The sequence below is a fragment of the Anabrus simplex genome, chromosome 1 (genome assembly GCF_040414725.1).
Source record: "Anabrus simplex isolate iqAnaSimp1 chromosome 1, ASM4041472v1, whole genome shotgun sequence".
Classification (NCBI taxonomy): domain Eukaryota; kingdom Metazoa; phylum Arthropoda; class Insecta; order Orthoptera; family Tettigoniidae; genus Anabrus; species Anabrus simplex.
In genome coordinates this window covers 1,178,201,036-1,178,224,693 of record NC_090265.1, presented here as the reverse complement: position 1 = coordinate 1,178,224,693, position 23,658 = coordinate 1,178,201,036, and the positions used below count along the sequence as shown (strand labels likewise).

The following is a 23,658-nucleotide window of genomic DNA, read 5'->3' as shown; positions in this document are numbered from 1 at the left end:
CGGTCTGTTATTATAAAATCGATGGGTGTTCCATACTGTCCATCCCAACAATATCGGCTGATCTTATGGCTATTCCTCTTCATAAACCATGTGTTCTTTATTATCAGGTTACTTCTGATACAAAAATCCAACTGTTTCTCTCCATCTTCATTTCTATCGCCATACCCATGTGGGCCCAGAACATTCTCATATCCCATTCTATCAGTTCCCACATGGGCATTCAGATCTCCCATTATCATGATCCCATCTCCAATAATATGTGTTTCCAGTTCATTGAGGAACTCCTCTTTTTCTTTTACGCTACATCCTGTCTGTGGAGCATACACCTGTACTATCTTCAGTAGTTCCTTGTTTACATGTATGTATATAACAACACTACTTTTATAAAATGATAAAGAATATCTTTTATTCTTATTTCAGAAAGTGCAATGGGCGCCAACATCAATGCACAAAAAGGCAAGGAGGTGGAATATGTCAGAGCAGTTCAGAGGTGAGTAGAAGTGAGTCCTTACATTAGGACACGGGGTTTTAATCTATATAAATAAAGTTGTAGGGGAGTCTGCTGTCTGTAATTTCATTTATTTTGACAATTTTTCAGGGTATTTATCCGTTTTAGGTCAACTCTAGACCGTATCAGTGGTTTTGGCTTTTTTTTTCTGTTCGTCTGTCTGTTCCATCATCACGATGAAGCAGCTGGTTAGATCTTGATGAAACTTCATATTAAGAGTACTGTATACTCATCCAGGACCAGGTTTTAATATGCATATAATTTAAAAATCATGGAACAGACTGGGGGTTTATAGGGAGTTATTTGATAATTTTCAGTAAAGTCTGTAGACTATATAAATGAAACATCCCTTCATTTTAAATAATTTTTGTTATCTACATAATTTTGCTTACTCTTCAAATACGGATATAATGGGTCCATTATTGGACATTATAAATTTTCAGGCTAACTCATTGGTATTATAAATTTACTCATTCGGGACAAATAATTCAGGTTCCCTAAAGGAATCTATAACCATACTCTTCAAATGACAGAGAAATGTACTATCTGCTGTAGGTTTCATGCTTTTTGTTGAGTGACTGACACCCTCCCAGACCAACAATGAATCTACTAGTTACCATGGCAATGTCTCTAGCTGCTTGCCAGCAGGAAATAACATAATGCCATTTTCGTCATCATTCCTGTAAACTTGTGGTTGTTCGTTATGTAGAAGGTGATAGAAACATCAATTTTCCACTCTGCGAGATATTTGTGGAATACCATTAGAGGTAACAATCGTCTTCGAAAAGTACTAAGGGTGGCTGTTTATATTTCAAAAGTACCATGGAGTATGGCCCATTATTTCACATTGCCACCCTTAATGTGTATCTTTTTACTGTATTTCTCTTCTACTTCCATCAATTTGGAGAGATCTACAACTTTGGTCCTATGATGTTTTTTCGTATCTTGATCCCTTATACATCAGACAGAGCTACATTTCTTGATTGTAGGCAACATTTGTAATTTTTACACATATATTTTATAGTATGCAAGGAGGCCTGCCATTGTAATCAAAACTTCCAATCTCAATTTTGACTGGTGGTAGGTAAGTGTGGCTGTCATTATAATTAAAACTCCCCAATTTGATTGTTACTGGCATTAGGAGAAGGGGCCTGTCATTATAATGAAAACTCCCCAACTTGATCATGAGTGATAGTAGGCAAGTGAGCCTGCCATTAAAGTAGAAATTTAAATTTGATTGTGAATGGCATTAGGAAAAGTGACCTTTCATTATCATCAAAACTCTCCAACATGCACCTTACATCAGAAACATCTATCTATCCATCTATATATACCTATAAATCTGTTTATCTCTCCACCTGTCATCTGTTCCTTATACAAATCCATACCGTTCCACCAATCTGAACCAAATTTTGTATACTTACATTTTAGGACCCTGCGGGTAACCTAATCTACAAGAGATTTTAACATCCCTCTATATTCCCTAGATTTAGGCCCTTTGGCACATTAACATAGGCTACTATAGACGGAATATCAAATTTGATGTACAAGGACGAGACAAAGCTTACTTTAAGCCTCACGTTTTAAGAGCCTGAAACTAACCATTATGGAGATATTGGCATCATACTACCCTGCTCTAGGAATCGGACGAAGAAATGACCATCCGTAACCATGGCAATGTCAAATTAAGGAGATTATGTATTTCAGTAAATGAAACTGAAATATTAATAACGAATGATTTATTTCCATCACTTCACAGAACATCTTTGGCGTCCAAGGCCTACGGTAACGACTAATGTGACGTCACTTACGGTACACTTTCTACTTCAACACACTCTATTTACACAAATCCACGGCCGCAGCATCTTTGGTGACCAATATCTAAAGTAACAACTAACACTTTGTCGCGTTACATAAATTTTCGGATGACTCCTAGCCATAAGACATATTTATGTCAAAACAATGTTCACTATGCTGAATTATAACTTGCCATTTTTACATTTTATATAAGGTAGGAGGGGGCTATTCCAATCACTTCAAAGAAAAGTTTAAAAAAAACCATATTCAGTATTTTCTTATCACTTTATCATTTGCTGTAGGGAGAGAAAAACTATCATATTCTACATTAGCATACAGTATTCGGTTAAACAACTACAAGTTCTTTGTACATGTATTGTTCTGCATTTAATGGTGTAATGTTTATTCAGTCAAAAATGTGAGGCAATTGCGATCAGGCATGGAGCAATTTCAATCACATACATTTTCTAAACACGAACTGCTTTCTACCGACAGCTCCAACACAAAATTCATGAAACCACACTTTGCACTTTTGACACTGGATCCAATCACCTCTGCTGGCAGACTGGCTCCACTTAATTCCACCAAACCCACAAGGGACATTCTCTTCATCTTCCATTTCTTTACTTTTCTTTCCAGGAGAAATGTCATTGTCGACCTCGATCTTGAAGAGCTCATTTCCATTTCTCATCTTTTCAGGAGTTTCGGAGAGATTTTTCTCTGAAGTGAGGTGACAGACCTGCTGTTTTCTGTTCGGCTTCCAAGTCAACAGGTTGACAATGACATTTCTCCTGGAAAGGAAAGTGAAGACAAGTGTTGGAAGATGGGAATCTCCTTATAACTTAACCTTAGTTGTGTTGAGCCAATACGGGACAAAATATGAGGTTTTTAAGCTGTATCTGCTACATGTAATGTCGTCATGCTAGGAGATGGTGAAGATGCTTTGTAGAGATTAGAATGGCCAGATGGTGAAGGAGTCGATAGATTGGGAACTAATTCTGAATGAACTGCAGAAGAAGATGATTCAGCTTGGAAGGCTGCTGATGGTAGAAACTTTGTGATGGTATGATGTTAGGATTGTATGGATAAATACCGGTACACTGAAACCCTTTTGTAGCTTTTCCATGTGATGGAGCTTTGTTCCATGCTGCTGTGAACAGCTTTTCAAAATCAGTTTTAGTTATGGATGCATTTGGATGGTTGTGAATGAATGCAGTCGCTTCTTGATGATAAAATGCCTTCAGTGGTTTGAATAGGGTGTGACCTAGAGGCTGAAAGACATGTGTTGTATGTGAAGGCAAACACAAGAGTTCAATTGCATTTTCTGAACAGAAGTTTATTTCATTGAGTAGTGAGATGCATGGCCGTCTAAAATTAGCAGACATTTTCCTGGAGATCTGTGCTTCTGAAAATGTTCAAGTCTTTTCAGAAATAGGTCCTCATTGTTGTATCCAGAATCCGACATTTCTGCTACAGCACTTGCAGGCAAATTATCTTGGTAGGCTTCTCGGAATCAAAAACATTTTCACCACGTTCAATGCTGGTAAGTTTGACAACTTCACATTTTCCCTTTTCACACACTATTTTAGGTGGTTTATTATTCATTAGAAATCCTGTCTCATTGCCATTGTATATTTTTTCTGGACATTGAAGAAATCCCAGCTCATCACACAAATTAGCGTAAATGTTGTAAAACATTTCAACGTCCTTGTCATTCATTGAGGCAGCTCTAGCCTTGGATAAGCCCTTGGGCTTTCTCAGAGATATCTGTGGATTTCTCTTCATGAAATTTGTGAACCAGTCCTTTCCGGCCAATTTTTTAATGTTTCTGCTCTAAGGGACATTAATGCCTTTCCTCTCCGCATAAATATAGGCTGCACTGTGCACTTGCATGGGAGTCAGACCAAAACCTCTGTTGCAAGATTCATCAACCTGTCACAAAGCACTTTTTCTTTGTCAAAACTGAAAACACAGGGTCGTCCCACTGATTTATAAATAGGCCTATTGTCATCAGCTGTTTGTAACACCTGTCAAACTCGTGCCTTTTGGATCCGATCCTGAAGGGTTGTATAGGGCAGCTGCTCGGATCCCAATATCTCCCCTCAGTATACTGCTAATGGCCTGCAAAATATTCTGTTCAGACCATTTATATGGGCGGTCTTTCTCTTGTATGTTCTTACCATCTGTAACACAGAAAGTAGACCTAGTTCAACAACTACTAAAATGTGTGCCTACACTGAATGAAAAATTCCTATCTAGTTATTATATTTATCATAATAAAATTATTTAAGAATTGTATTTCGTCTGCCTCTGTGGTGTAGTGGTTAGTGTGATTAGCTGTCAACCCCAAAGGTCCGGGTTCAATTTCCGGCTCTGCCATGAAATCTGAAAAGTGGTACAATGGTTGGAACGGGGTCCACTCAGCCTCGGGAGGTCAACTGAGTAGGAGGGGGTTTCAATTCCCTCCTTAATCATCCTTGAAGTGGTTTTCCATGGTTTCCCATTTCTCTTCCAGGCAAATCCCGGGATAGGCCTAGTACCTAACTTAAGGCCACGGCCGCTTCCTTCCCTCTTCCTTGTCTATCCCTTCCATTCTTCCTATCCCCCCACAAGGCCCCTGTTCAGCAAAGCAGGTGAGGCCACCTGGACGAGGCACTGGTCCTCCTGTCCAGTTGTATCCCCTGACCCAAAGACTCACACTCCACAACACTGCCTTTGAGGCAGTAGAGGTGAGATCCATCGCTGAGTCTGAGGGAAAAACCAACCCTAGAGGGTAAACGGATTAAGAAAGAAAGAAAGAAAGAAAGAAAGAAAGAAAGAAAGAAAGAAAGAAAGAAAGAAGAATTGTATTTCTGTTGCTAGCAAGAGTCTTTTATGTAAGAGAAAAATAATTTAATAACATTTAAAGTAAGACAGGTGACCAATGTCTGAATTAAATATTGTGCTAAGGACGCTTCAGTAGAAAACATCACGTTTTTAAAATATTCATAACAATTTGTATTACCAGTTTTTTATAGGCATAGGCTATAATCTATTAGTCATTTCAAGCAGGAGTTATAGTGCTATGCTTTCTTTCCTCTTGTCAGTCTGCTTTATTTTCAGTAATCGTATTTACCCTAAAATTTTGGTTGGAACTGCCCCACTTTTGTTTTTTCCACCTCACTGGAAACGTGTTTGACAAGTGCAGCTATCTGTGGCAGGAATGTGAACTAGAATCCTTAGACAACAAGCATGGAGTAAGGGTAAGTTTGAATGTTTGATAATCACCACGCTAGACCTTATGATATATGACTGGCACCTAATTCAGAGGCTATAATGAGCAGTGTGCTACTTACCTTGCAAAGGGTTATGTCCAATTGGTGTCAAACAAATCGGAATTGAGATGCCGCTACCCAATGCACTGAACACAAAGCAGGCTGGCTCTCGACTGAAGAATAATGGCAACTGACATGCACTCTGCAGCTGAGTAGCAGCAGTCTTTCTTATTTCGATCAGAATAGCCCTGTCCTAACCTACGTCTGTCTCACTGATTTGTTACATTTAGTGCCAAACAAACAAACAAACAAACTGTAATTACTTAACACAATGATAAATATAGTACGTCAGAGCTTTGTGATAAATAAAGTTTAAACACGGTATTTTAAAATATACAGAACAGCTCATGAAAACCAGAACAATATACGCCCCATATATTGTTTGCTGGGACAATGGGACACTTTACAAAAATAGGGACAATCCTTTAAAATCCTGTCACCCTATCATAATCACCCAGTGAGTTACCTTTTCACTTATAGATCAGTGGATTTGACTCAGTTTTAATGGAGAAACTGTTACAAAAACTGTATTTTCTTGAAAATAGCCTAATTTTATATTACTTATATCAAATGATTGATATAGTCCAATGTTGATTAACTATTCTAAGAAGCATTTATTTTCTACTTTGTACTTTGATTTTAGGATAAGTGAACTTTTTCAACAACGTCAACTGCGTATCTGGCTCTACAATGATACAATCTTCAAATTTAGTTCTCTAGGAAGAGAACAAAGAAAAGTATTAAACATTTTACATGGCTTTTCATCCAAGGTGAGTAGATATAAATATTGCATGTTGGGGTATTCAGCACGAAGGCTCATTTGATCCTCACCAGCTCCACCATCAGCTGTCATAGATTGCCTAGGCATCACTGAAGGGGCACTCTAGGGAAAGGAGTGAGGTAGTTTCCTGTTACTTTCCTCACCAAGCCAAAGGTTGCTATTGCATATCAGTCTGCCAAAGCCACTGAAATGCATGTACCAACAGACACTATGAGTGACATTTTCAAACCATTCATAAAAGGGACTGGCTGCATAAGGAATAGCATTACTAGCATCGCTCATACTTTAGTCACTTTCATATTGTTAAAGCCAGACAGACAGGTCAAAGGGCTGGGCTGAGTGGCTCAGACGGTTAAAGCGCTCGCCTTCTAACCCCAACTTGGCAGGTTCGATCCTGGCTCAGTCCGGTGGTATTTGAAGCTGCTCAAATACGACAGCCCCGTGACGGTAGATTTACTGGCACGTAAAAGAACTCTTGCGGGACTAAATTCTGGCACCTCGGCATCTCCGAAGACCTTAAAAAGTAGTTAGTGGGACGTAAAGCAAATAACAGTATTATTATTATTACAGGTCAAGGGAAGTAACAAATTTGTTCTACCCCATACCAGAAGACAAAGTGCACTATAAACACTAGGTCTTGCAAACAAAGATACATATAAATACTGTAAACAGAAATGAAGTCATAACTGAACAAATTTGTAACATACTGTAACAGCAAATCACAACTTTTCCTACACCTGCATAGTTAAGAAAACATCTACTATGCAGCACTTGTGTGACCTTTCTGTATCATTACTGATTTTACCATCTCATTTCCTATTTCTTCCTCAACTTAATGCTTGATAATACGAACCTGATTTCTTGATTCTGGCACAAGACAACTCTTAGGCCATATTGGGAAATTTTGAGGATATTTTCATCATTAAAACTTTTCAATGCTGTTGATGAAATGGTTCATAACTATAAATGCAATTATTCAACTATTGATATTTGCAGTGATATTATTAAAATATAGATAATCAGGCTTCTCATGACAGTCTGTATAACTAAAAGTTTTTTTCTTAATGTTGACAGCTAAGTAATTAGAACTTGTTCAAGCAATATAATATTTAAATATTACAATAATCTACCTTCTCACTGACAAATTGATCTGGCCTCTAACTCAGAATAGGAGGATAACTTTAAAGAGGTTTCAGTACAGTACTTTTTTTTTTTTTGCATCATACTGACACAGATAGGTCTTATGGTGATAATGGGATAGGAAACTGCTTTTGATAGTTGAAAAACTGTTAACTTGGGCCAGCAATGTTTCACACCAACCAAGGTTGTGAGCCTTGATGATGATGATGATGGTGATGATGATGATGATTATTATTATTATTATTATTATTATTATTATTATTATTATTATTATTATTATTATTATTATTATTATTATTATTATTATTATTATTATTTCCTAAAGAGAATATTTAAAAGATATAAACAACAATATAACAATTCATAACTTTTTTCCAGATAATACAACAACGAAGAGCTGACTATCTTGCTTGTACGAATAACCTTGATATTATTGAACAAAGAGGTAAGGAATCAATATTTTAGATTGTGAAACAAACAAAGTAATCCCAATATTTATGGTGTATTTTGAAACACATTTTAAAAATATTGTGTACAAAAATATTTTAATTGATATATTTACATACCGGTAGTGCTGAGTCCTTATTCAACATGGGGAACTATGTCACTCAAAGAAAATGAAATTTGAATCCTAGAACCTGACATGACCAACCTGCTGTCACTTTCTCTCACTCACTGAAGGATAATATTGGGATATTACTATATTGAGTCCAGCTCCTTGGCTGTATGGTCAGCATACAGATCTTCAGATCAGAGGGCCGTGGGTTCATTTCCCAGCTAGGCTAAGGATTTTAACTATGTATTCCTCTGGCTTGGGGACTGGGTGTTTCTACTCAACTCAGTGCATTTCTCTTCATCTAAACACAACACACCACACTAGTACCAACCACTACAGAAACATGCAATCATTATTACATCCCTCTGCATAGGATTGGTTTCAGAAAGGGCATCCAGCCATAAAAAACTCACTCACTCACTCACTCACTCACTCACTCACTCACTCACTCACTCACTCACTCACTCACTCACTCACTCGGCCCCAAAGCATTATTTGCATGTGGCATGTGGCATATGGGCTTTTGATTACTTGTAGTTATACCAAAATAGCACAAATGACAGTTAATTATTACACTGACTAATTTGTTTTGAGATGTTGATCACATTGTCCCCAGACCATGAAATGAAATGGCGTATGGCTTTTAGTGCTGGGACTGTCCGAGGACATGTTCGGCTCGCCAGCTGCAGGGCTTTTGATTTGACAACCGTAGGCGACCTGCGCATCATGATGATGATGAAATGATGATGAAGACGACACATACACCCAGTCCCCGTGCCAGCAAAATTAACCAATGATTGTTAAAATTCCCGACCCTGCCGGGAATCGAACCTGGGACCCCTGTGACCAAAGGCCAGCACGCTAAACATTTAGCCATGGAGCCGAACCACCAGACCATGAAACTATGAATTTATTATGGCAATCATTTATTCAAGTTTCTTTTTTAAAGAGAAGTTAATTATCTGTTAGAAAGAAATATAGCCAGTTTCACTACTTTTTCTGCATTATCTTTGTTCATTGTTGTGGTACAAAACATTGCAAGAAGAAGTGAACACAATAAATTTCTTACTGTATATTGTACAATATTTAGTGTAATTAATTTATAATTCAATAAAGAATCCAAATGCAATATTATGAATTTCTTACTGAATACTGTACAATATATGTAATATAATTTACAATTCAATAAGGAATAGAACAGCCAACAGAAACTCTGTCTGTGGCTCTTCCCCTTTCCAGTCCCACTCTGTTCGGTTCCATGGCTGGTAATCACTATCTTGGCCTTTGGTCCTCAGGGTCCCATGTTTGATTCTCAGCCAGGTTGAGGGATTTTAATTGCAAACAGCTAATTCCCTTGACTCAGGGCCTGGGTACTTACACTGTCCCCAACAGTCCTGCAGCTCATACACCACACACATAACAATATCATCCACCACAATAACTCACAATTTCCTATACACGGCAGATGTCGCCCATCCTAGCCAGAGGGTCTGCCTTACAAGGGCTGCACCAGGCTAGCAATAGCCACAAGTAATTATTATTATCCTACTTGAGGATGGTTGCCCAGTTGTACTTCTTCTTAAATTAATAATCACCACCACCACCAGGTGAATGCTAAGATAATATTTGTTTCAATTTGTTGTTTCTTTCTTCTCATGGTTCAGTCTAAGGAGCATTAACATTGAGGTTATCAGCCTCATGATAGTTGATTACAGTCAGGTGTTCAAACAACATAAACTAAGAAGACCATGTGTTATCTAAATTTCATGTTACAAAACTGTATATGAAAGCACCAAATTTAATGACCACTTTTTAGAAAGTTGTGAGATTTCACTTCAAATGAGACTTTCATCTTATTAAGTCATATCGAGTACACATTGCTTATTCATAAGAGATAAGTACCTATAGAACATAAATGGCCAACAGGACACCGATGAGAAACTAAACTCCCAACTTTTGGATTTTAAAACAGATGATTTACTATTGAGCTATGGTAGTCTAGCCATTTCTTTTCTGCAGGCAAGGATCTGAACTACTGGTCTACCACAACAAATAGCACAATTATAGAGCATGCACTAGTCACTTGTTGTGAGCTAACAGAATTTATTATTTAGCTTTCATGACCACATTACACTCCATACATTTAGCTACAGAAATGCACTATGAACTTTCCCTATTCTTAACTCATAATATGACTACATTGTCCAAATTTCCTTTCCAATAATAACACTGTTAATGGACATCATGTCTTGGGAGTTTGTTGCTGAAGATAGTTGTATCAATGATGGAAAGCATTTTAATAAAGTAATGCTTTTGCATTTAAAGTATGGAATTAAGTGTATACTTTCATCATCTATGTACTTTATTTATTTATTTCTCTTGAAATAATTTCTGTTTTGATACATTTTAGTGGACAAGAAAAGACAATTGGCATTTTTGGATAGGTTAATTGAAATATCAGAGAAAGAGCGTGAATTGACAGATCTTGATATCCGAGAGGAAGTTGATACCTTCATGTTTGAGGTAAGCATAAATCATCTTATTCTCCAGCTCAAAAACTATTTTAACCACCACCACTTCATATTTTTAACTTTCATCATGTTTTTTAAGTAAAACTTTTTAACAAGCACTTCATATTGTGTGCCAGATGTTTTTATTATATTACATATATTTTACTGAGAATGACCCTAATTTGGGTTGAGACATGTCTACTTAAAATTTCATCTTAATTGGATGTCATGTTGAGTATTTGCTAGGAGGATAATCAACAAAATTTTGTACAATTTGCAAGAAGTTCAACCGTCAATCCGGATCTAACATGAGATTTATAGTCTGTAATGGTGAGAAATACAACCATTTATTGGTAGAATCACTGCCTGGATTATAAGAAGAAGTTCCTCTGGGTATTCAGTAGCAAATGTGGGTGTGTCGTGATGGAACTCCACCGCATTCACTCGCCTTGTCACGCAGCACTTAATGATCATTATCGAGGGAGATGGGTAGGCTGTGATTGGTCAGTTGAATAGCCTTCACGGTCAGCTGACTCAACTCCCATGAATTCTTTCTTGTGAGGTTTCATGAAGACTTTAGTGTATTCGAACCCCATACAAAGAGAAGATGAACTTGTATCAAGATCCAGGCAGCTTTTCAGGTCGTCCATGCCACACAGCAGATCCTGAACATAGCCCAAAGATCACTACTACACCGTTGTGAACTGTGCAATGAAGTAGAAGGGGGCGGGGCCATACTGAACATTTACCGCAATAAAACCATTGGGTGTATTGTTTCTTTCAATCATCATTTGATTCTATTTACAATGTGAATAAATGAATGCATGATTGTGGAGTGGCAGCATTGCATCTTCGCACATGTTAAATAATAAAATAAGTTACTTAGACCAACAGACAAGAAGAGCAACGATTGGTGCATTCCTTGACTGACAAATGTATCTTAATTACTGTATGTTCTTGTACTGTGTACTGTGTACTGTGTGTGTGTATTATGACTGTTTAAAAAGTAAATTATGGATAATGCTTCTGAGAGACAAAGGCAACCCTGTTCGAGTCAAATGAGGAAATTTATGCATTTGTGCCAAGCATTATCTCTGTCTCCATCTAACATCAACCTCACTCTCCCTTACACTGAAGTACAGCAGCAAGCAGCGACCTAATCTCTGGCATAAATACAGTGAGTTCATCAATTTAAATTGCGCACCCAGAAGTAACAAAGTAACCTCATTTTCTTAAAACAAACATTTTTTCTCCGCCAATATGATTACTCCATCATTCATTAGATAGTACAAAGAGATCCCTGATATTTTTGTTGGTATAAGTTAGTTACACCCTATATATACATATATATACAACCTGTGGCAATAAAGTTCGGTGAATGAAGTCAGAATGGTCGATCCGGCAACACTGGCAACACGCAACGCTGCAACTGCATAGCAGCAGGTTTTGACCACCTGCTCCCACCGTTGTTCAGTTGAGCATTGTGTGTGTGTGCCGTGTAAGACCTGTTTGACACAGTGCGTGTTTAGTGCATTGGTTCTGAACTGCGAACAGGAACATGAACGATCAAAAGATCAATGTACAGTTTTGTTTTAAGCTTGGCAAGACACCGAAAGAAACGCATGTGATGCTGGTACATGTTGATGAAGATCAAGTACTGTCTTGAAGTGTGTGTACAAGTGGTTTGCCCATTTTCGAGGAGGCCGGGAAAGTGTTTCTGACAACCTCCATAGCGGAAGATGGGCGACCGCCGTCAGTGACGAAAACATTGAGAAGGTGAGGACATTAATCATGAATGATTGGCGATTAACTGTGCGCATGATAGCAGATGAACTGCAGATTAACCCTGAATCTGTGCGACAAATCGTTACCCAGAAGTTAAGGAAGAGGAAAAGGTGTTCTCGTCTTGTGCCACATCACTTGACTGACGATCAGGAGCAAGCACGTTAAGAGGATCACAGGATTTTGTCGAAACGGCGGATGCGACACTATCATCACTGAGGATGAAACCTAGTGTCTCAAGTACGACCCTGAAACAAATCGACAAAGCATGGAATGGCATTCTCCAGGATCCCCTCGGAAAAAGGTCAGAGCCGAAAAGTCACGCATCAAAACGATGCTCATCACCTTTTTCGATAGTTAAGGCATTATTCACAAGAAATTTCTACCTGAGGGAATGACGTTGAATGCTGAACAGTACATTGAAATTTTGACCCATTTCATGAAACGTCTACGCAGGGTACGCACAACAAGGTTCATGGTATTTTGTCCATGACAGCGCTCGCCAACACACAGCCAATATTGTCAAACAGTTCATGGCACAAAAGGGGGGGGGGGTGCAATTTGAACATCCCCCATACTCGCCAGATCTAAATCCTCCAGACTTCTTCCTATTCCCATAATTCAAACTCGCTTTGAAAGGAGAGAGATTTCACAATATTCCTCACATCCAACGAAACGTGACGAGGCTTTCGAACACCATTCCAAAGGAAGCCTTCTTGCAAAGTTTCTAGGACTGTATTGCCAATCTCAACAGTGCATAGTTATGGGAGGGGACTATTTCGAAGGACAGTAAGGTCACTGTCGTGCATTGTTCATCTATGTTGATAGTACAGGACTATTCAACAAATTTTATTGTCACAGGTTGTATATATGTATGTGTGTATAAAATAATAATAATAATGTTCCGTATTGACGATTTTGTTATAGAGCCTCCATGGCTCAGACGGCAGCACATCGGCCTCTCTCCGCTGGACACCATGGTTCAAATCCTGGTCACTCCATGTGAGAGTTGTGTTGGACAAAGCGGAGGCGGGACAGGTTTTTCTGCGGGTACCCCGGTTTTCCCTGTCATCTTTCATTCCAGCAACCCTCTCCAATATCCTTTCATTTCATTTCATCTGTCAGTCATTAATCATTGCCCCAGAGGAGTGCGACAGGCCTCAGCAGCCGGCACAATTCCTATCCTCACCGCAAGTTGGGGACATCATTCATTCCATCCCTGATCCGGTCATTGACTGGAAAGCAGGTTGTAGGTTTTCATTATCATTGACGATTACCTTATATAAATTTAAAAACTAGTTTAATGTTCCAGCTAGTCAATACATTCAAATTTATTCACAATTTAAGATTGCAAAAACATCAGATTAAAAGTAACAGTACATGTTTTGGATGCATAACGCTATTTTCAGATGCATAGAAATAACATTGGCTTAGAATTTAATGTACTGAAATTACAAAATATGAATAGAATTTACATTCATAAGATATACTTTAAGATAAAATAATTTTTTTTTCTAGTTGCTTTACGTCGCACCGACACAGATAGGTCTTATGGCGACGATGTGACAGGAAAGGGCTAGGAGTGGGAAGGAAGCGGCCGTGGCCTTAATTAAGGTACAGCCCCAGCATTTGCCTGGTGTGAAAATGGGAAACCACGGAAAACCATTTTCAGGGCTGCCGACAGTGGGGTTCAAACCTACTATCTCCCGAATACTGGATACTGGCCGCACTTAAGCAACTGCAGCTATCAAGCTCGGTATAAAATAAATACAGGCTAAAACATCACTAGATGAGTCACCCAATGTGATATAAAAAAATATGAATGGGTCTTAAAATGAAAAAATTGACAGCTCAAAAATCGAATTCATTAGAATGGTTGTTCCACTTATTGTGAAAACATTTAGAATGTCTGAATTTTCAAATGTAAAATCTTCTGCATACTAAGATTGATTTCTACTTAAATATTAAATCATTACTCATTACTTTGTGTGTTATGCCAGTGAGAACTTGCACTGCAGAATAAACATTCTCAATTTTATGTCGAGTTAAGACCTACCCAAGATCATTAATGAATCAGAACAGATTTAATGATTAGTTGCTGCCCAATATGCATCGCAATATTTACATGAATCCATATGCCATAGACCTCAACACAGGCAAACATTCCAGTTTAAGTCTAAGAACCTGTCAATAATGCTGTAACAATTAATTTTCATTTTGAAGAATTACAGATGATGCAATATATTTCTGGTTTATGATTTAAATATTATGTTTATATTCTTGTTTTCCACCTGATTATTAACTAATTTTATCCATCAGGCTGAGTAGCTCAGACAGTAGAGTGTTGATTTTCTGGGCACAAGTACATCCTAGCTCAGTCCTGTGGTATTTGAAAGTGCCCAAATACTGGTATGTCAGCCTCCAGTTGGTAAATTAACTGTCAATAACTCCCACTGAATAGAATTCCAGAACCTTGTCATCTCCAAGAAACAAACAGAGCATAGTTATTGAGATTTAAAATCAATAACATTACTACTTGCTTTTATCCACTTCAAAAGACCCAGCTAGTATAAATTTCAAGTTCTACAACTGCTGTAAAGAGTCACTTGCATAATGCCATATTATATATGTTTAGAGGGTGAATGGCATGTCAAAAATCTGTTTCTCTACTCTATATACCCTTCTTCAGCAGCAATACAGGTTGAAACTCTCACACAGAAACTCTTGTATAGGTAACAAATATCACTGAGCAGAATGGTGTCCTGGTGGTGTGTTGCGTAAATGTGGTCCCCTTGATTGAAAGACTGGATCCAGCAATATCTAGTTCAGTCCCACAAATGCATGATGGAGGACAGGTCTAGTGATTGTGATGGTCAACTCATTTGATGAACTTCTTGGAGGGCACACTGACTTGCGTAAACTGTATGTGTGACATATGATCAGGTATGATCCTGATTGAATAGTAGTAGAGCCATTTGAAACAAGTGATCTATGCATGGGAACCAGAAGAACATGAGAGTTGTTATATAATGACAATGAGTATGTCTGCTATACAAATCTTGTTGCAACATGCTAAAAAGTCCTCTTTAAGAGCACATCAAGCAGGATATCAATTTGAGTATTTACTTTGTTAGTGAATTGGTGTCTGATGCCTTGGTACCAAACAAGTTGGCTGTGCAGTTGTGATCTTGCATTCGGAAGAGGGTGTGTTCGAATCCCATCATCAGCAGCCCTGAAGATGGTTGTCCATGATTTCTCATTTTCACAACAGACAAATGTTGGGGCTGTACCTTAATTAAGGCAATGACTGCTACCTTCTTAATCTTAGCCCCTACTCATTGTTGTGTCATCAAAAAACTTTGATGTGTTAGTGCGACATTAAAAAACTAGCTAAAATAAATGACACCTTGATTTCCACTAACTGCTCATTCTGTCTTTGTCCAACTCTGCTTACCAAACTCTGCCACATATCAATAATCAATAATTAGAAATAAAGACAAAGAAAGGCATCCCCTCATTATGAGAGATATAAAGATAAAACAATGAAAAAAATCCTATTCATTATGTAAACTTACATTTGTTAGTGGTTTAACATTGCACCAATTCAGGTTCTTTGGTGAGGGAGAGGAAAGGGCTGGCACAAGTGCGATAACAGGTATAATCTGAAAACAATAGTTTCTCACCCATGGGTAACTAATGCAGATATCGTTCGAATTATTATTATTATTATTATTATTATTATTATTATTATGTTTTTGTTCTTTTTGCTATTTGCTTTACGTCGCACCAACACAGATAGGTCTTATGGCGACGATGGGAGAGTAAAGGCCTACAAAATGGAAGGAAGCGGCCGTGGACTTAATTAAGGTACAGCCCCGGCATTTGCCTAGTGTGAAAATGGGAAACCACGGAAAAGCATCTTCAGGGCTACCGACAGTGGGGCTCGAGCCTACTATCTCCCGATTACTGGATACTGGCTGCACTTACGCGACTGCAGCTATCGAGCTCGGTATTATTATTATTATTATTATTATTATTATTATTATTATTATTATTATTATTATTATTATTATTATTATTATTATTTTACGATCATGTTTATTATTATTATTTTGCTACTATTATTATTATTACTTATATGTATGGCTGTGAAGTGTTACATCCAGTTAGTATTTGTATTATTATTATGATACGATCGCATTGTGTGTGAGGTTATGTCATGAAAGTATTAGTATTATTATATTTTACGTAGACAAATGATCATATTGTGTGTGAGGTTATGTCATGAAACATGAGTTGTACATAGACATTTATATCAGTTCCGTGAATGTAAATACCTGTGAATTAATATTATAATTTATTCTTACCTGTATATATAAATTGTTATCCATAATTGTGAAACACGCTGTAACTTCCAGAATGCTAATAGGCACGAGAACTATTGAGAATATTCCATACATTTTAATCATTGTATTAGGCACTCTGGAATTTTCACAAAGGTCCTGGTGAAAAATATCTAATTCCCTCCATGGGAATTTAGAATTTTCCATTCGGTATTGCTTGTAACGTATCTTTCTGGAAGCCTGGCCAGGATATATATAAAGAGATGATCTTGACGGTGGAGTTAGTTATTGAGAGTTACTGTTAAGTTAGTTGTCAGAAATTATTGGTTGAAGAGTCATGGTGTAGCAAGGTTATGCTTGTGACCACGTGTGGACATGCTTTTAAAGCAGACAACTGTTTTATATGTGTTCCAAGGTTGTAACCTCTATGTGTTGTGTTATTCAGCTGTTTTAAAGTAGCAGCTTGGTGATGTGAGTGTTTTTTTTTGTTTTTTTTTGTGACAGCAGTGATCAAGGTTATGTGTGTGTTTAAATTGTAAATAAATGTAAATAAAATAATTGTACCAACTGACAGCATCTCGTGTGCGTCTTTCTGGATATGACAACTGGCAACTGTGTGACAGGACTATTGAATCTATTGGACTTAAAAATGAAGAAGGGCCAGAGGACCGTGGTGATGCTTAAAGAGTTAACTTCCTTCATTCAGGCCCAGGCTAAAACATCGAGGCCCAGTTTGGAAAACTTGAGAAGAACATCGAAGACCAGTTCGGAAAACTCGAGAAGAACATCGAGGCACAGATTGGAAAACTCGAGAACATCGGGGCCCAATTGGGAAAACTCAAGGAGAACATCAGGGCCCAGTTTGGAAATCTCGAGATAAAATCGGGGCCCAGTTCAAGACCGGGGTGACGTCAGAAGAGGGAGCTGGATACCTGATCGCTGGACTTCGTGGACAGGAGATGGAAGTACGACACAGCCCGTAGTCATGTTCGACCTGCGAGGAAGCTGTGGGACGATTCAGCGGGCGCGGCGGTGTCCACCAGCTCGGAGCCGACTGCTGAGACCGGCTTCAGGACGGAGCACAGTGCGCCGATAGAATGCCACGGGTGTTCAACGCCGAGACTGAACAACCAGACGATGCGACGGTGAATGGGCCGTACCAGCATGACACCAAGAGCAAGGCGCTCAACAGCCGCAGTAAGCTCCACGGCACCGTGAACTGTCCAGGGAGGATGTTCAGCATGGAGAGCAGAACTATGGGGAGGCTCAGACAATGTCCCAGGAGATGGAAGCAGTGATGGCAATGATACAGCCAGTGGGACCCCCTCTACAAGACAGAGAACCAATGGGGTCCAAACCGACAACCACTAAACAAGGGTGCCACCTGACAGAACACCAAGGTACGAACAAGGGGAAAGCCAGCGGAGCTTCGAATGCCACGCGAGGACCTGTGGATCACCATCACCAGCAATGAAGACACCGTCGACCAGAACCAGCGGACCCACCATGGGAAGTTGGTGGTCCCTGATGGAACCGCTGGGCTGCAAACTGTGGACTTCGACAGAGCCAACAGGAGGGCTGTGTGACTGAGATAGTTTGTATGTAGTTAAATGGTGTGGACCAAGAGAGTGTGACAAGTGTGGAAATTGTTTCATGTTATAGGGGGACATTAACACAAGTGCGATAACAGATATAACTTGAAAACAATGTTCTCTTACCCATGGGCAACTAATGCAGATTTCAAGCTTGAATTATGATTATGATTATTATTATTATTATTATTATTATTATTATTATTATTATTATTATTATTATTATTATTATTATTATTATTATTATTATTATTATTATTATTATTATATGATTATTATTATTATTTTTATTATTATTACTTGTATGTATGGCTTTGAAGTGTTAGAGTACATCCAGTTAGTATTTGTATTATTATTACAACATGATTGTGTTGTGTATGAGGTTATGTCATGAAACATATGTTGTACATGTACATTTATATCAGTTAATGTAAATACCTGTGAATTAATATTATAATTTTTTCCTAGCTGTATATATAAATTGTAATCCATAATTGTGAAACACACTGTAACTTTCAGAATGGTAATAGGCATGGGAAAGATTGAGAATATTCCATACATTATAATCTTTGTACTAGGCACTCTAGAATTTTCATGAAGGTATTGCTTGTGACGTGCCTTTCCCGAAGCCTGGCCAGGATATATATAAAGAGACGATCTTGATGGTGAAGTTAGTTATTGAGAGTTACTGTTAAGTGAGTTGTTGGAAGTTATTGGTTGAAGAGTCATGGTGTAGCAAGGTTATGCTTGTGACCACGTGTGGACATGCTTTTAAAGCTGTCAACTGTTTTATTTGTGTTCCAAGGTTGTAACCTCTATGTGCTGTGTTATTCTGTTGTTTTAAAATGGTGGTTTGGTGATGCGAGTGGTTTTTTTTTTTTTTTGCGACAGCAGTGATCAAGGTTATGTGTGTGTTTAATTTGTAAATAAATGTAAATAAAATAATTGTACTAACTGACAGTATCTCGTGTGCGTCTTTGTGGATACAACAGGGCTAGGTCTGGAAAGGAAACAACCATGGCCTTAACCCTCTTGGAGCCAAAAGCCGATCTAGTCAGCCGCTCCCCATCAGCTGAAAGAGGCCAGAGCTCCGCCTCCACTCTACTACTGTAAAGTGCTAGGCCGTTTTCAGTGGAAATACATGTATTTTAAGATTCGCGTATATCTACCGGTGTACAGCAAGTACCGGCATGAAATTTACTACATATCTACTACGTAGAATAAGAAACTGGTTTGAAGTGATATAAAGAGTCAAAAACATAAAACGTTGATTTATAGTTGTCGATAACATTTATTTTTAGGAAGAGAAAAATATTTTTGCACTTTCTCTCTCAATATCTACTTTGAAAAAATAATTTACGATACAAAAGAATATAATTTCTAAATACAATTCTACTTAATAACTAATTTGAACGAGAAAAATAAAAACGTAAAAAATAAAAATTCAAACATATGTCACTAAAAAAACAAGACAATTTTACTTACCGATAAAATTCGCGTGTATGTATTGATGCTTTTCAAATACTGACAACAAATTTTCTACGTGCGGACAACACAGTATTAAAATAATTCTGAATTATTAAATAAGTAAAAAATAGTAGTTGATATTATAAATTTTGTTTTCAGAAAAAATAGTTTCTCGTTTTCGGTTGTAGTATATATTAGAAAAATAATTTTACAATACAACAGAATTTACGAAATTAAGAAATGTATGGCACTAAAGCCGTGATTTGTTTTGACCTACTAAGCGACCACTGCTCAGTTCGGTACCTGCAGTTTACGAGGTGAATCATGGTCAGTGAGACGGATCCTCTCAATAATTATTCTTGGTTTGCCAGACCGGAGTCACCCTCTCACCCTCAGATATCTCCTCAATTGCAATCACTTAGGGTTATTTAGATTGAGTGAACCTCGAACCAACCCTCAGGACCAGGCGAAAATTCTTTTTTTTTTTTTTTTTTTTTTGCTAGGGGCTTTACGTCGCACCGACACAAATAGGTCTTATGGCGACGATGGGATAGGAAGGGCCTAGGAGTTGGAAGGAAGCGGCCGTGGCCTTAATTAAGGTACAGCCCCAGCATTTGCCTGGTGTGAAAATGAGAAACCACGGAAAACCATTTTCAGGGCTGCCGATAGTGGGATTCGAACCTACTATCTCCCGGATGCAAGCTCACAGCCGCGCACCTTCTACACGCACGGCCAACTCGCCCGGTGCGAAAATTCTTGACCTGGGCGGGAATCGAACCCATGACCTCCGGGTGAGAGGCAGGCATGCTACACTTGGCCCACGGAGACCAGCATTTAGGTAATGATAGAGGACTATATGTGACTATAAGGTTTAGCAGAGAGTAAGTGAAAAGTAAATTGAAGTGTGATATGGGCGGAGAATCAGACGGTAGGGCATGTTTAGGTCCAAGAACTTCCTTGAAGGAGACAGGAGGTTGAGGAATGTTGTCAGGTTCATTGGGACAAATTTCCACAAAATGTTCACCAGAGACATCATCATCATCATATTCATTATCACTAGTTTCATCTACCACCATATTCAGAGTAGCTTTACTGCTGTTAGACACAATTAAACGTCTCTTCTTTAGCTGCGGTGATTCCGCGGACGTGACCGATATAATTTCATCGCTACTCTCTGAACTAAATTCCCTATCGCTATCCGATAAATCATCAGTGTTAACTTCACACTGTTCTAAATACTGCATTAATTTATTGTCATCAATACCTGCTGAAAAATTATCACGTGAATAACATGCCATTTTCCTGTCACAAATCCGCTCACTGCAAGGAGCAATCTCTTACTGACCGGTTAGCGGTATTTGTAAACACAGGAAACGACTCTTGTGAAAGGTATAACACCCTCCTAGAACTGCCAAAGCAAGGCCAGGCACACAATAACTTGCAGCCCCTTTACTACAGGTTGTAACAAAAGTATGCAGTTCACTATAGGTTGCCTCAACATTACGTATATCACAGAATTTTAAGCCGGCCGATGTAATCGGCTCTGGCAACTTCCAACTGGATTGTTAACGGCCGACCAGATTGGCTCTGGTAATTTAAAGGGCGGATGCTCACACTAACGCCTGGCACCAAGAGAGTTAACTAAGGTATATTTGCCTGGTGTAAAAATTGGAAACCACAGGAAACCATCCTCAGGACTGTCAATAGTGGGATTCAAACCCATCATATCTGGAATGGAAGCTAATAACTACACTGCCCAAACCGCATAGGCAATTTTCTAAGTAAACTTGCATTAATTTGACCCTGATGCTCACTAATAGAAACTGGCAGATCAACTGTTGATTACGGCTTTTCTAATACTTATAGTATTACTTAATATACACACTTTCTCTTGAGCATAGGTACATTTCATTCGTACGTGCAACAATTCACAAATTAATTCAAAGTTATTACATAATCCTTGGGAATATATGTCCTTACTACTGGAGACTATAGGTAATGGCGTCACTGTTATAGCACTTGCGTATCAGCAGAAACCAATATTTTTGGACTATAAAATGCAGCTAGCATCTTCTTCTTCCTCTTCTTGGCATTATCCTACCTTAGTTCAGAGTATGTTTGTTTGCACCATGACTTCCATTTTTGATGATCGGCAGCATGTTGAATAGTCACTCCCACCATGTCCATATCATCACTTAGTGTATCAAGCTAACACTTCTTTGGCCATCCCAGTGGTTGGTGGCCTCCTTGGTTCAGGCCATGTGCTCTTCTTGAAACTGAATTGTTGTTGCTATACAGTACATGTCTGTATCATCATACCATACCAGATTTTCATGCAGTTTATAAATGATCGGTGCTATGTCAAATGTTTTACAAACTTCCTGGTTCATAGTATGATCCAGCCTGAGTTCTAGTGGCCATCAAAGCATCTTCACCACCATGACATGCAATACTTGTTCATGTTTCTTAGTGACTAGTTAGCACTTTATCTCATATGATGCCACTGGATGAATAATGGTCTTTGATTTCAGGGAGAGTGGTATTCAGGTAGCATAAAACTACAAAATAAAGGGCAGGAAACCCACAGTATAAATACAGTGTATGTTTTGTGTGGCAGTGAAACAAGAGTGAAGGAATTACTTTCTGTGCCCTTGTAAATTTACTGACATTTGTTTTATGTTTAATTTGACATTCTGTAAGATTTAGGTATTGAGCTAAAACTTCAGTTAGATTGACTATTGATATTTCTTTTATTCAGGGGCATGATACAACATCATCAGCACTCTCCTGGGCCATACACTTGCTAGGAGCACATCCACATGTCCAGGTAAGCATTAGAACATCAATCTTTTCTTTATATGGACAGTTCTTATTTGTTTATTACACCTGCTGATATACTTTTAGGAGAGAGTGGTTGAAGAGCTGAAGGACATCTTTGGTGACTGCGACCACCAACCAACTTATGAGAACCTAGGTCAGATGAGGTACCTAGAGCAAGTGATTAAAGAGACACTGCGGCTATACCCAAGTGTGCCAGCATTCTCACGGCAGTTACAAGCTGATACTGAAATAAGTAAGTGAATGAGTATGTGAGATAAAATTAAAACATGATCGAATATTATTCTTTGACATTAATATTAAATTTAAAATTTTAAATCAGAAACTATAAATTTCTGGATGTACAAAATCTGGTAAAATTAGAGAGCTAGAAAATATTTATGAACTGAATTTTATTTTATTTTATTTATTTACTACTTAATGTACCCGTGCTTCACTACAGGATTCTCAGAAAGACTGACTTTGTGGATTTCGTAATTAAAGTCAACATAGGTCATTACAAAAACATCAGCAAGACTGTAGCAATTAAAAGCAATATTATAATATAAAATACTCGATCAAATGAAAAACAGCACATTTCCTCACTTTTAACGAACAGTACTATGGTTGTTAGGAAAAACTTAAAACGGTCCACCTTTTCAATACAAAAATGTTATATTTATTTATAACATGTATTTGCACTTGGAACTAGTTTCGACGCTGTGTTTGCGTCATCATCAGCCAAAATGTGGGAAATAGGCAAGATGTAGGCATTTATATTACACAAGGCATTACATTAAACAATACACATCTTATAAGGAGATAAAAACAGGGACGAATGTGGAAACAAATGAATCGTTGAGAAAACAAAAGTTATACATATTAAAAATAACCTTAACTACATATCTTGCAGTGCGAAAGTGTTCTTCTTGAATGATTCCTGAATATAAAAAAACACACGCGCACACATTTCTGGAGAGCCAGCAGGCAGGACAAAGTAAAGTGAAACCTTAAGAGTTCTTCTGAGAAGAGTTCCTCATTTTTTCTATGT

At 38.1% G+C, this 23,658-nt stretch overlaps 1 protein-coding gene across 1 annotated transcript in view; it reads left to right on the top strand.

The window, feature by feature from the left end:
• The window catches only part of LOC136877298 (cytochrome P450 4c3), a 129,295-nt gene that overhangs the window by 41,473 nt on the left and 64,164 nt on the right, over positions 1 to 23,658 (top strand). The window contains exons 3-8 of the mRNA XM_068225567.1: positions 421 to 490; positions 6,263 to 6,389; positions 7,919 to 7,985; positions 10,507 to 10,619; positions 22,549 to 22,617; positions 22,695 to 22,863. Of these exons, the coding sequence (XP_068081668.1) occupies positions 421 to 490; positions 6,263 to 6,389; positions 7,919 to 7,985; positions 10,507 to 10,619; positions 22,549 to 22,617; positions 22,695 to 22,863 (615 nt within the window). The remainder of the gene's footprint in view (positions 1 to 420; positions 491 to 6,262; positions 6,390 to 7,918; positions 7,986 to 10,506; positions 10,620 to 22,548; positions 22,618 to 22,694; positions 22,864 to 23,658) is intronic.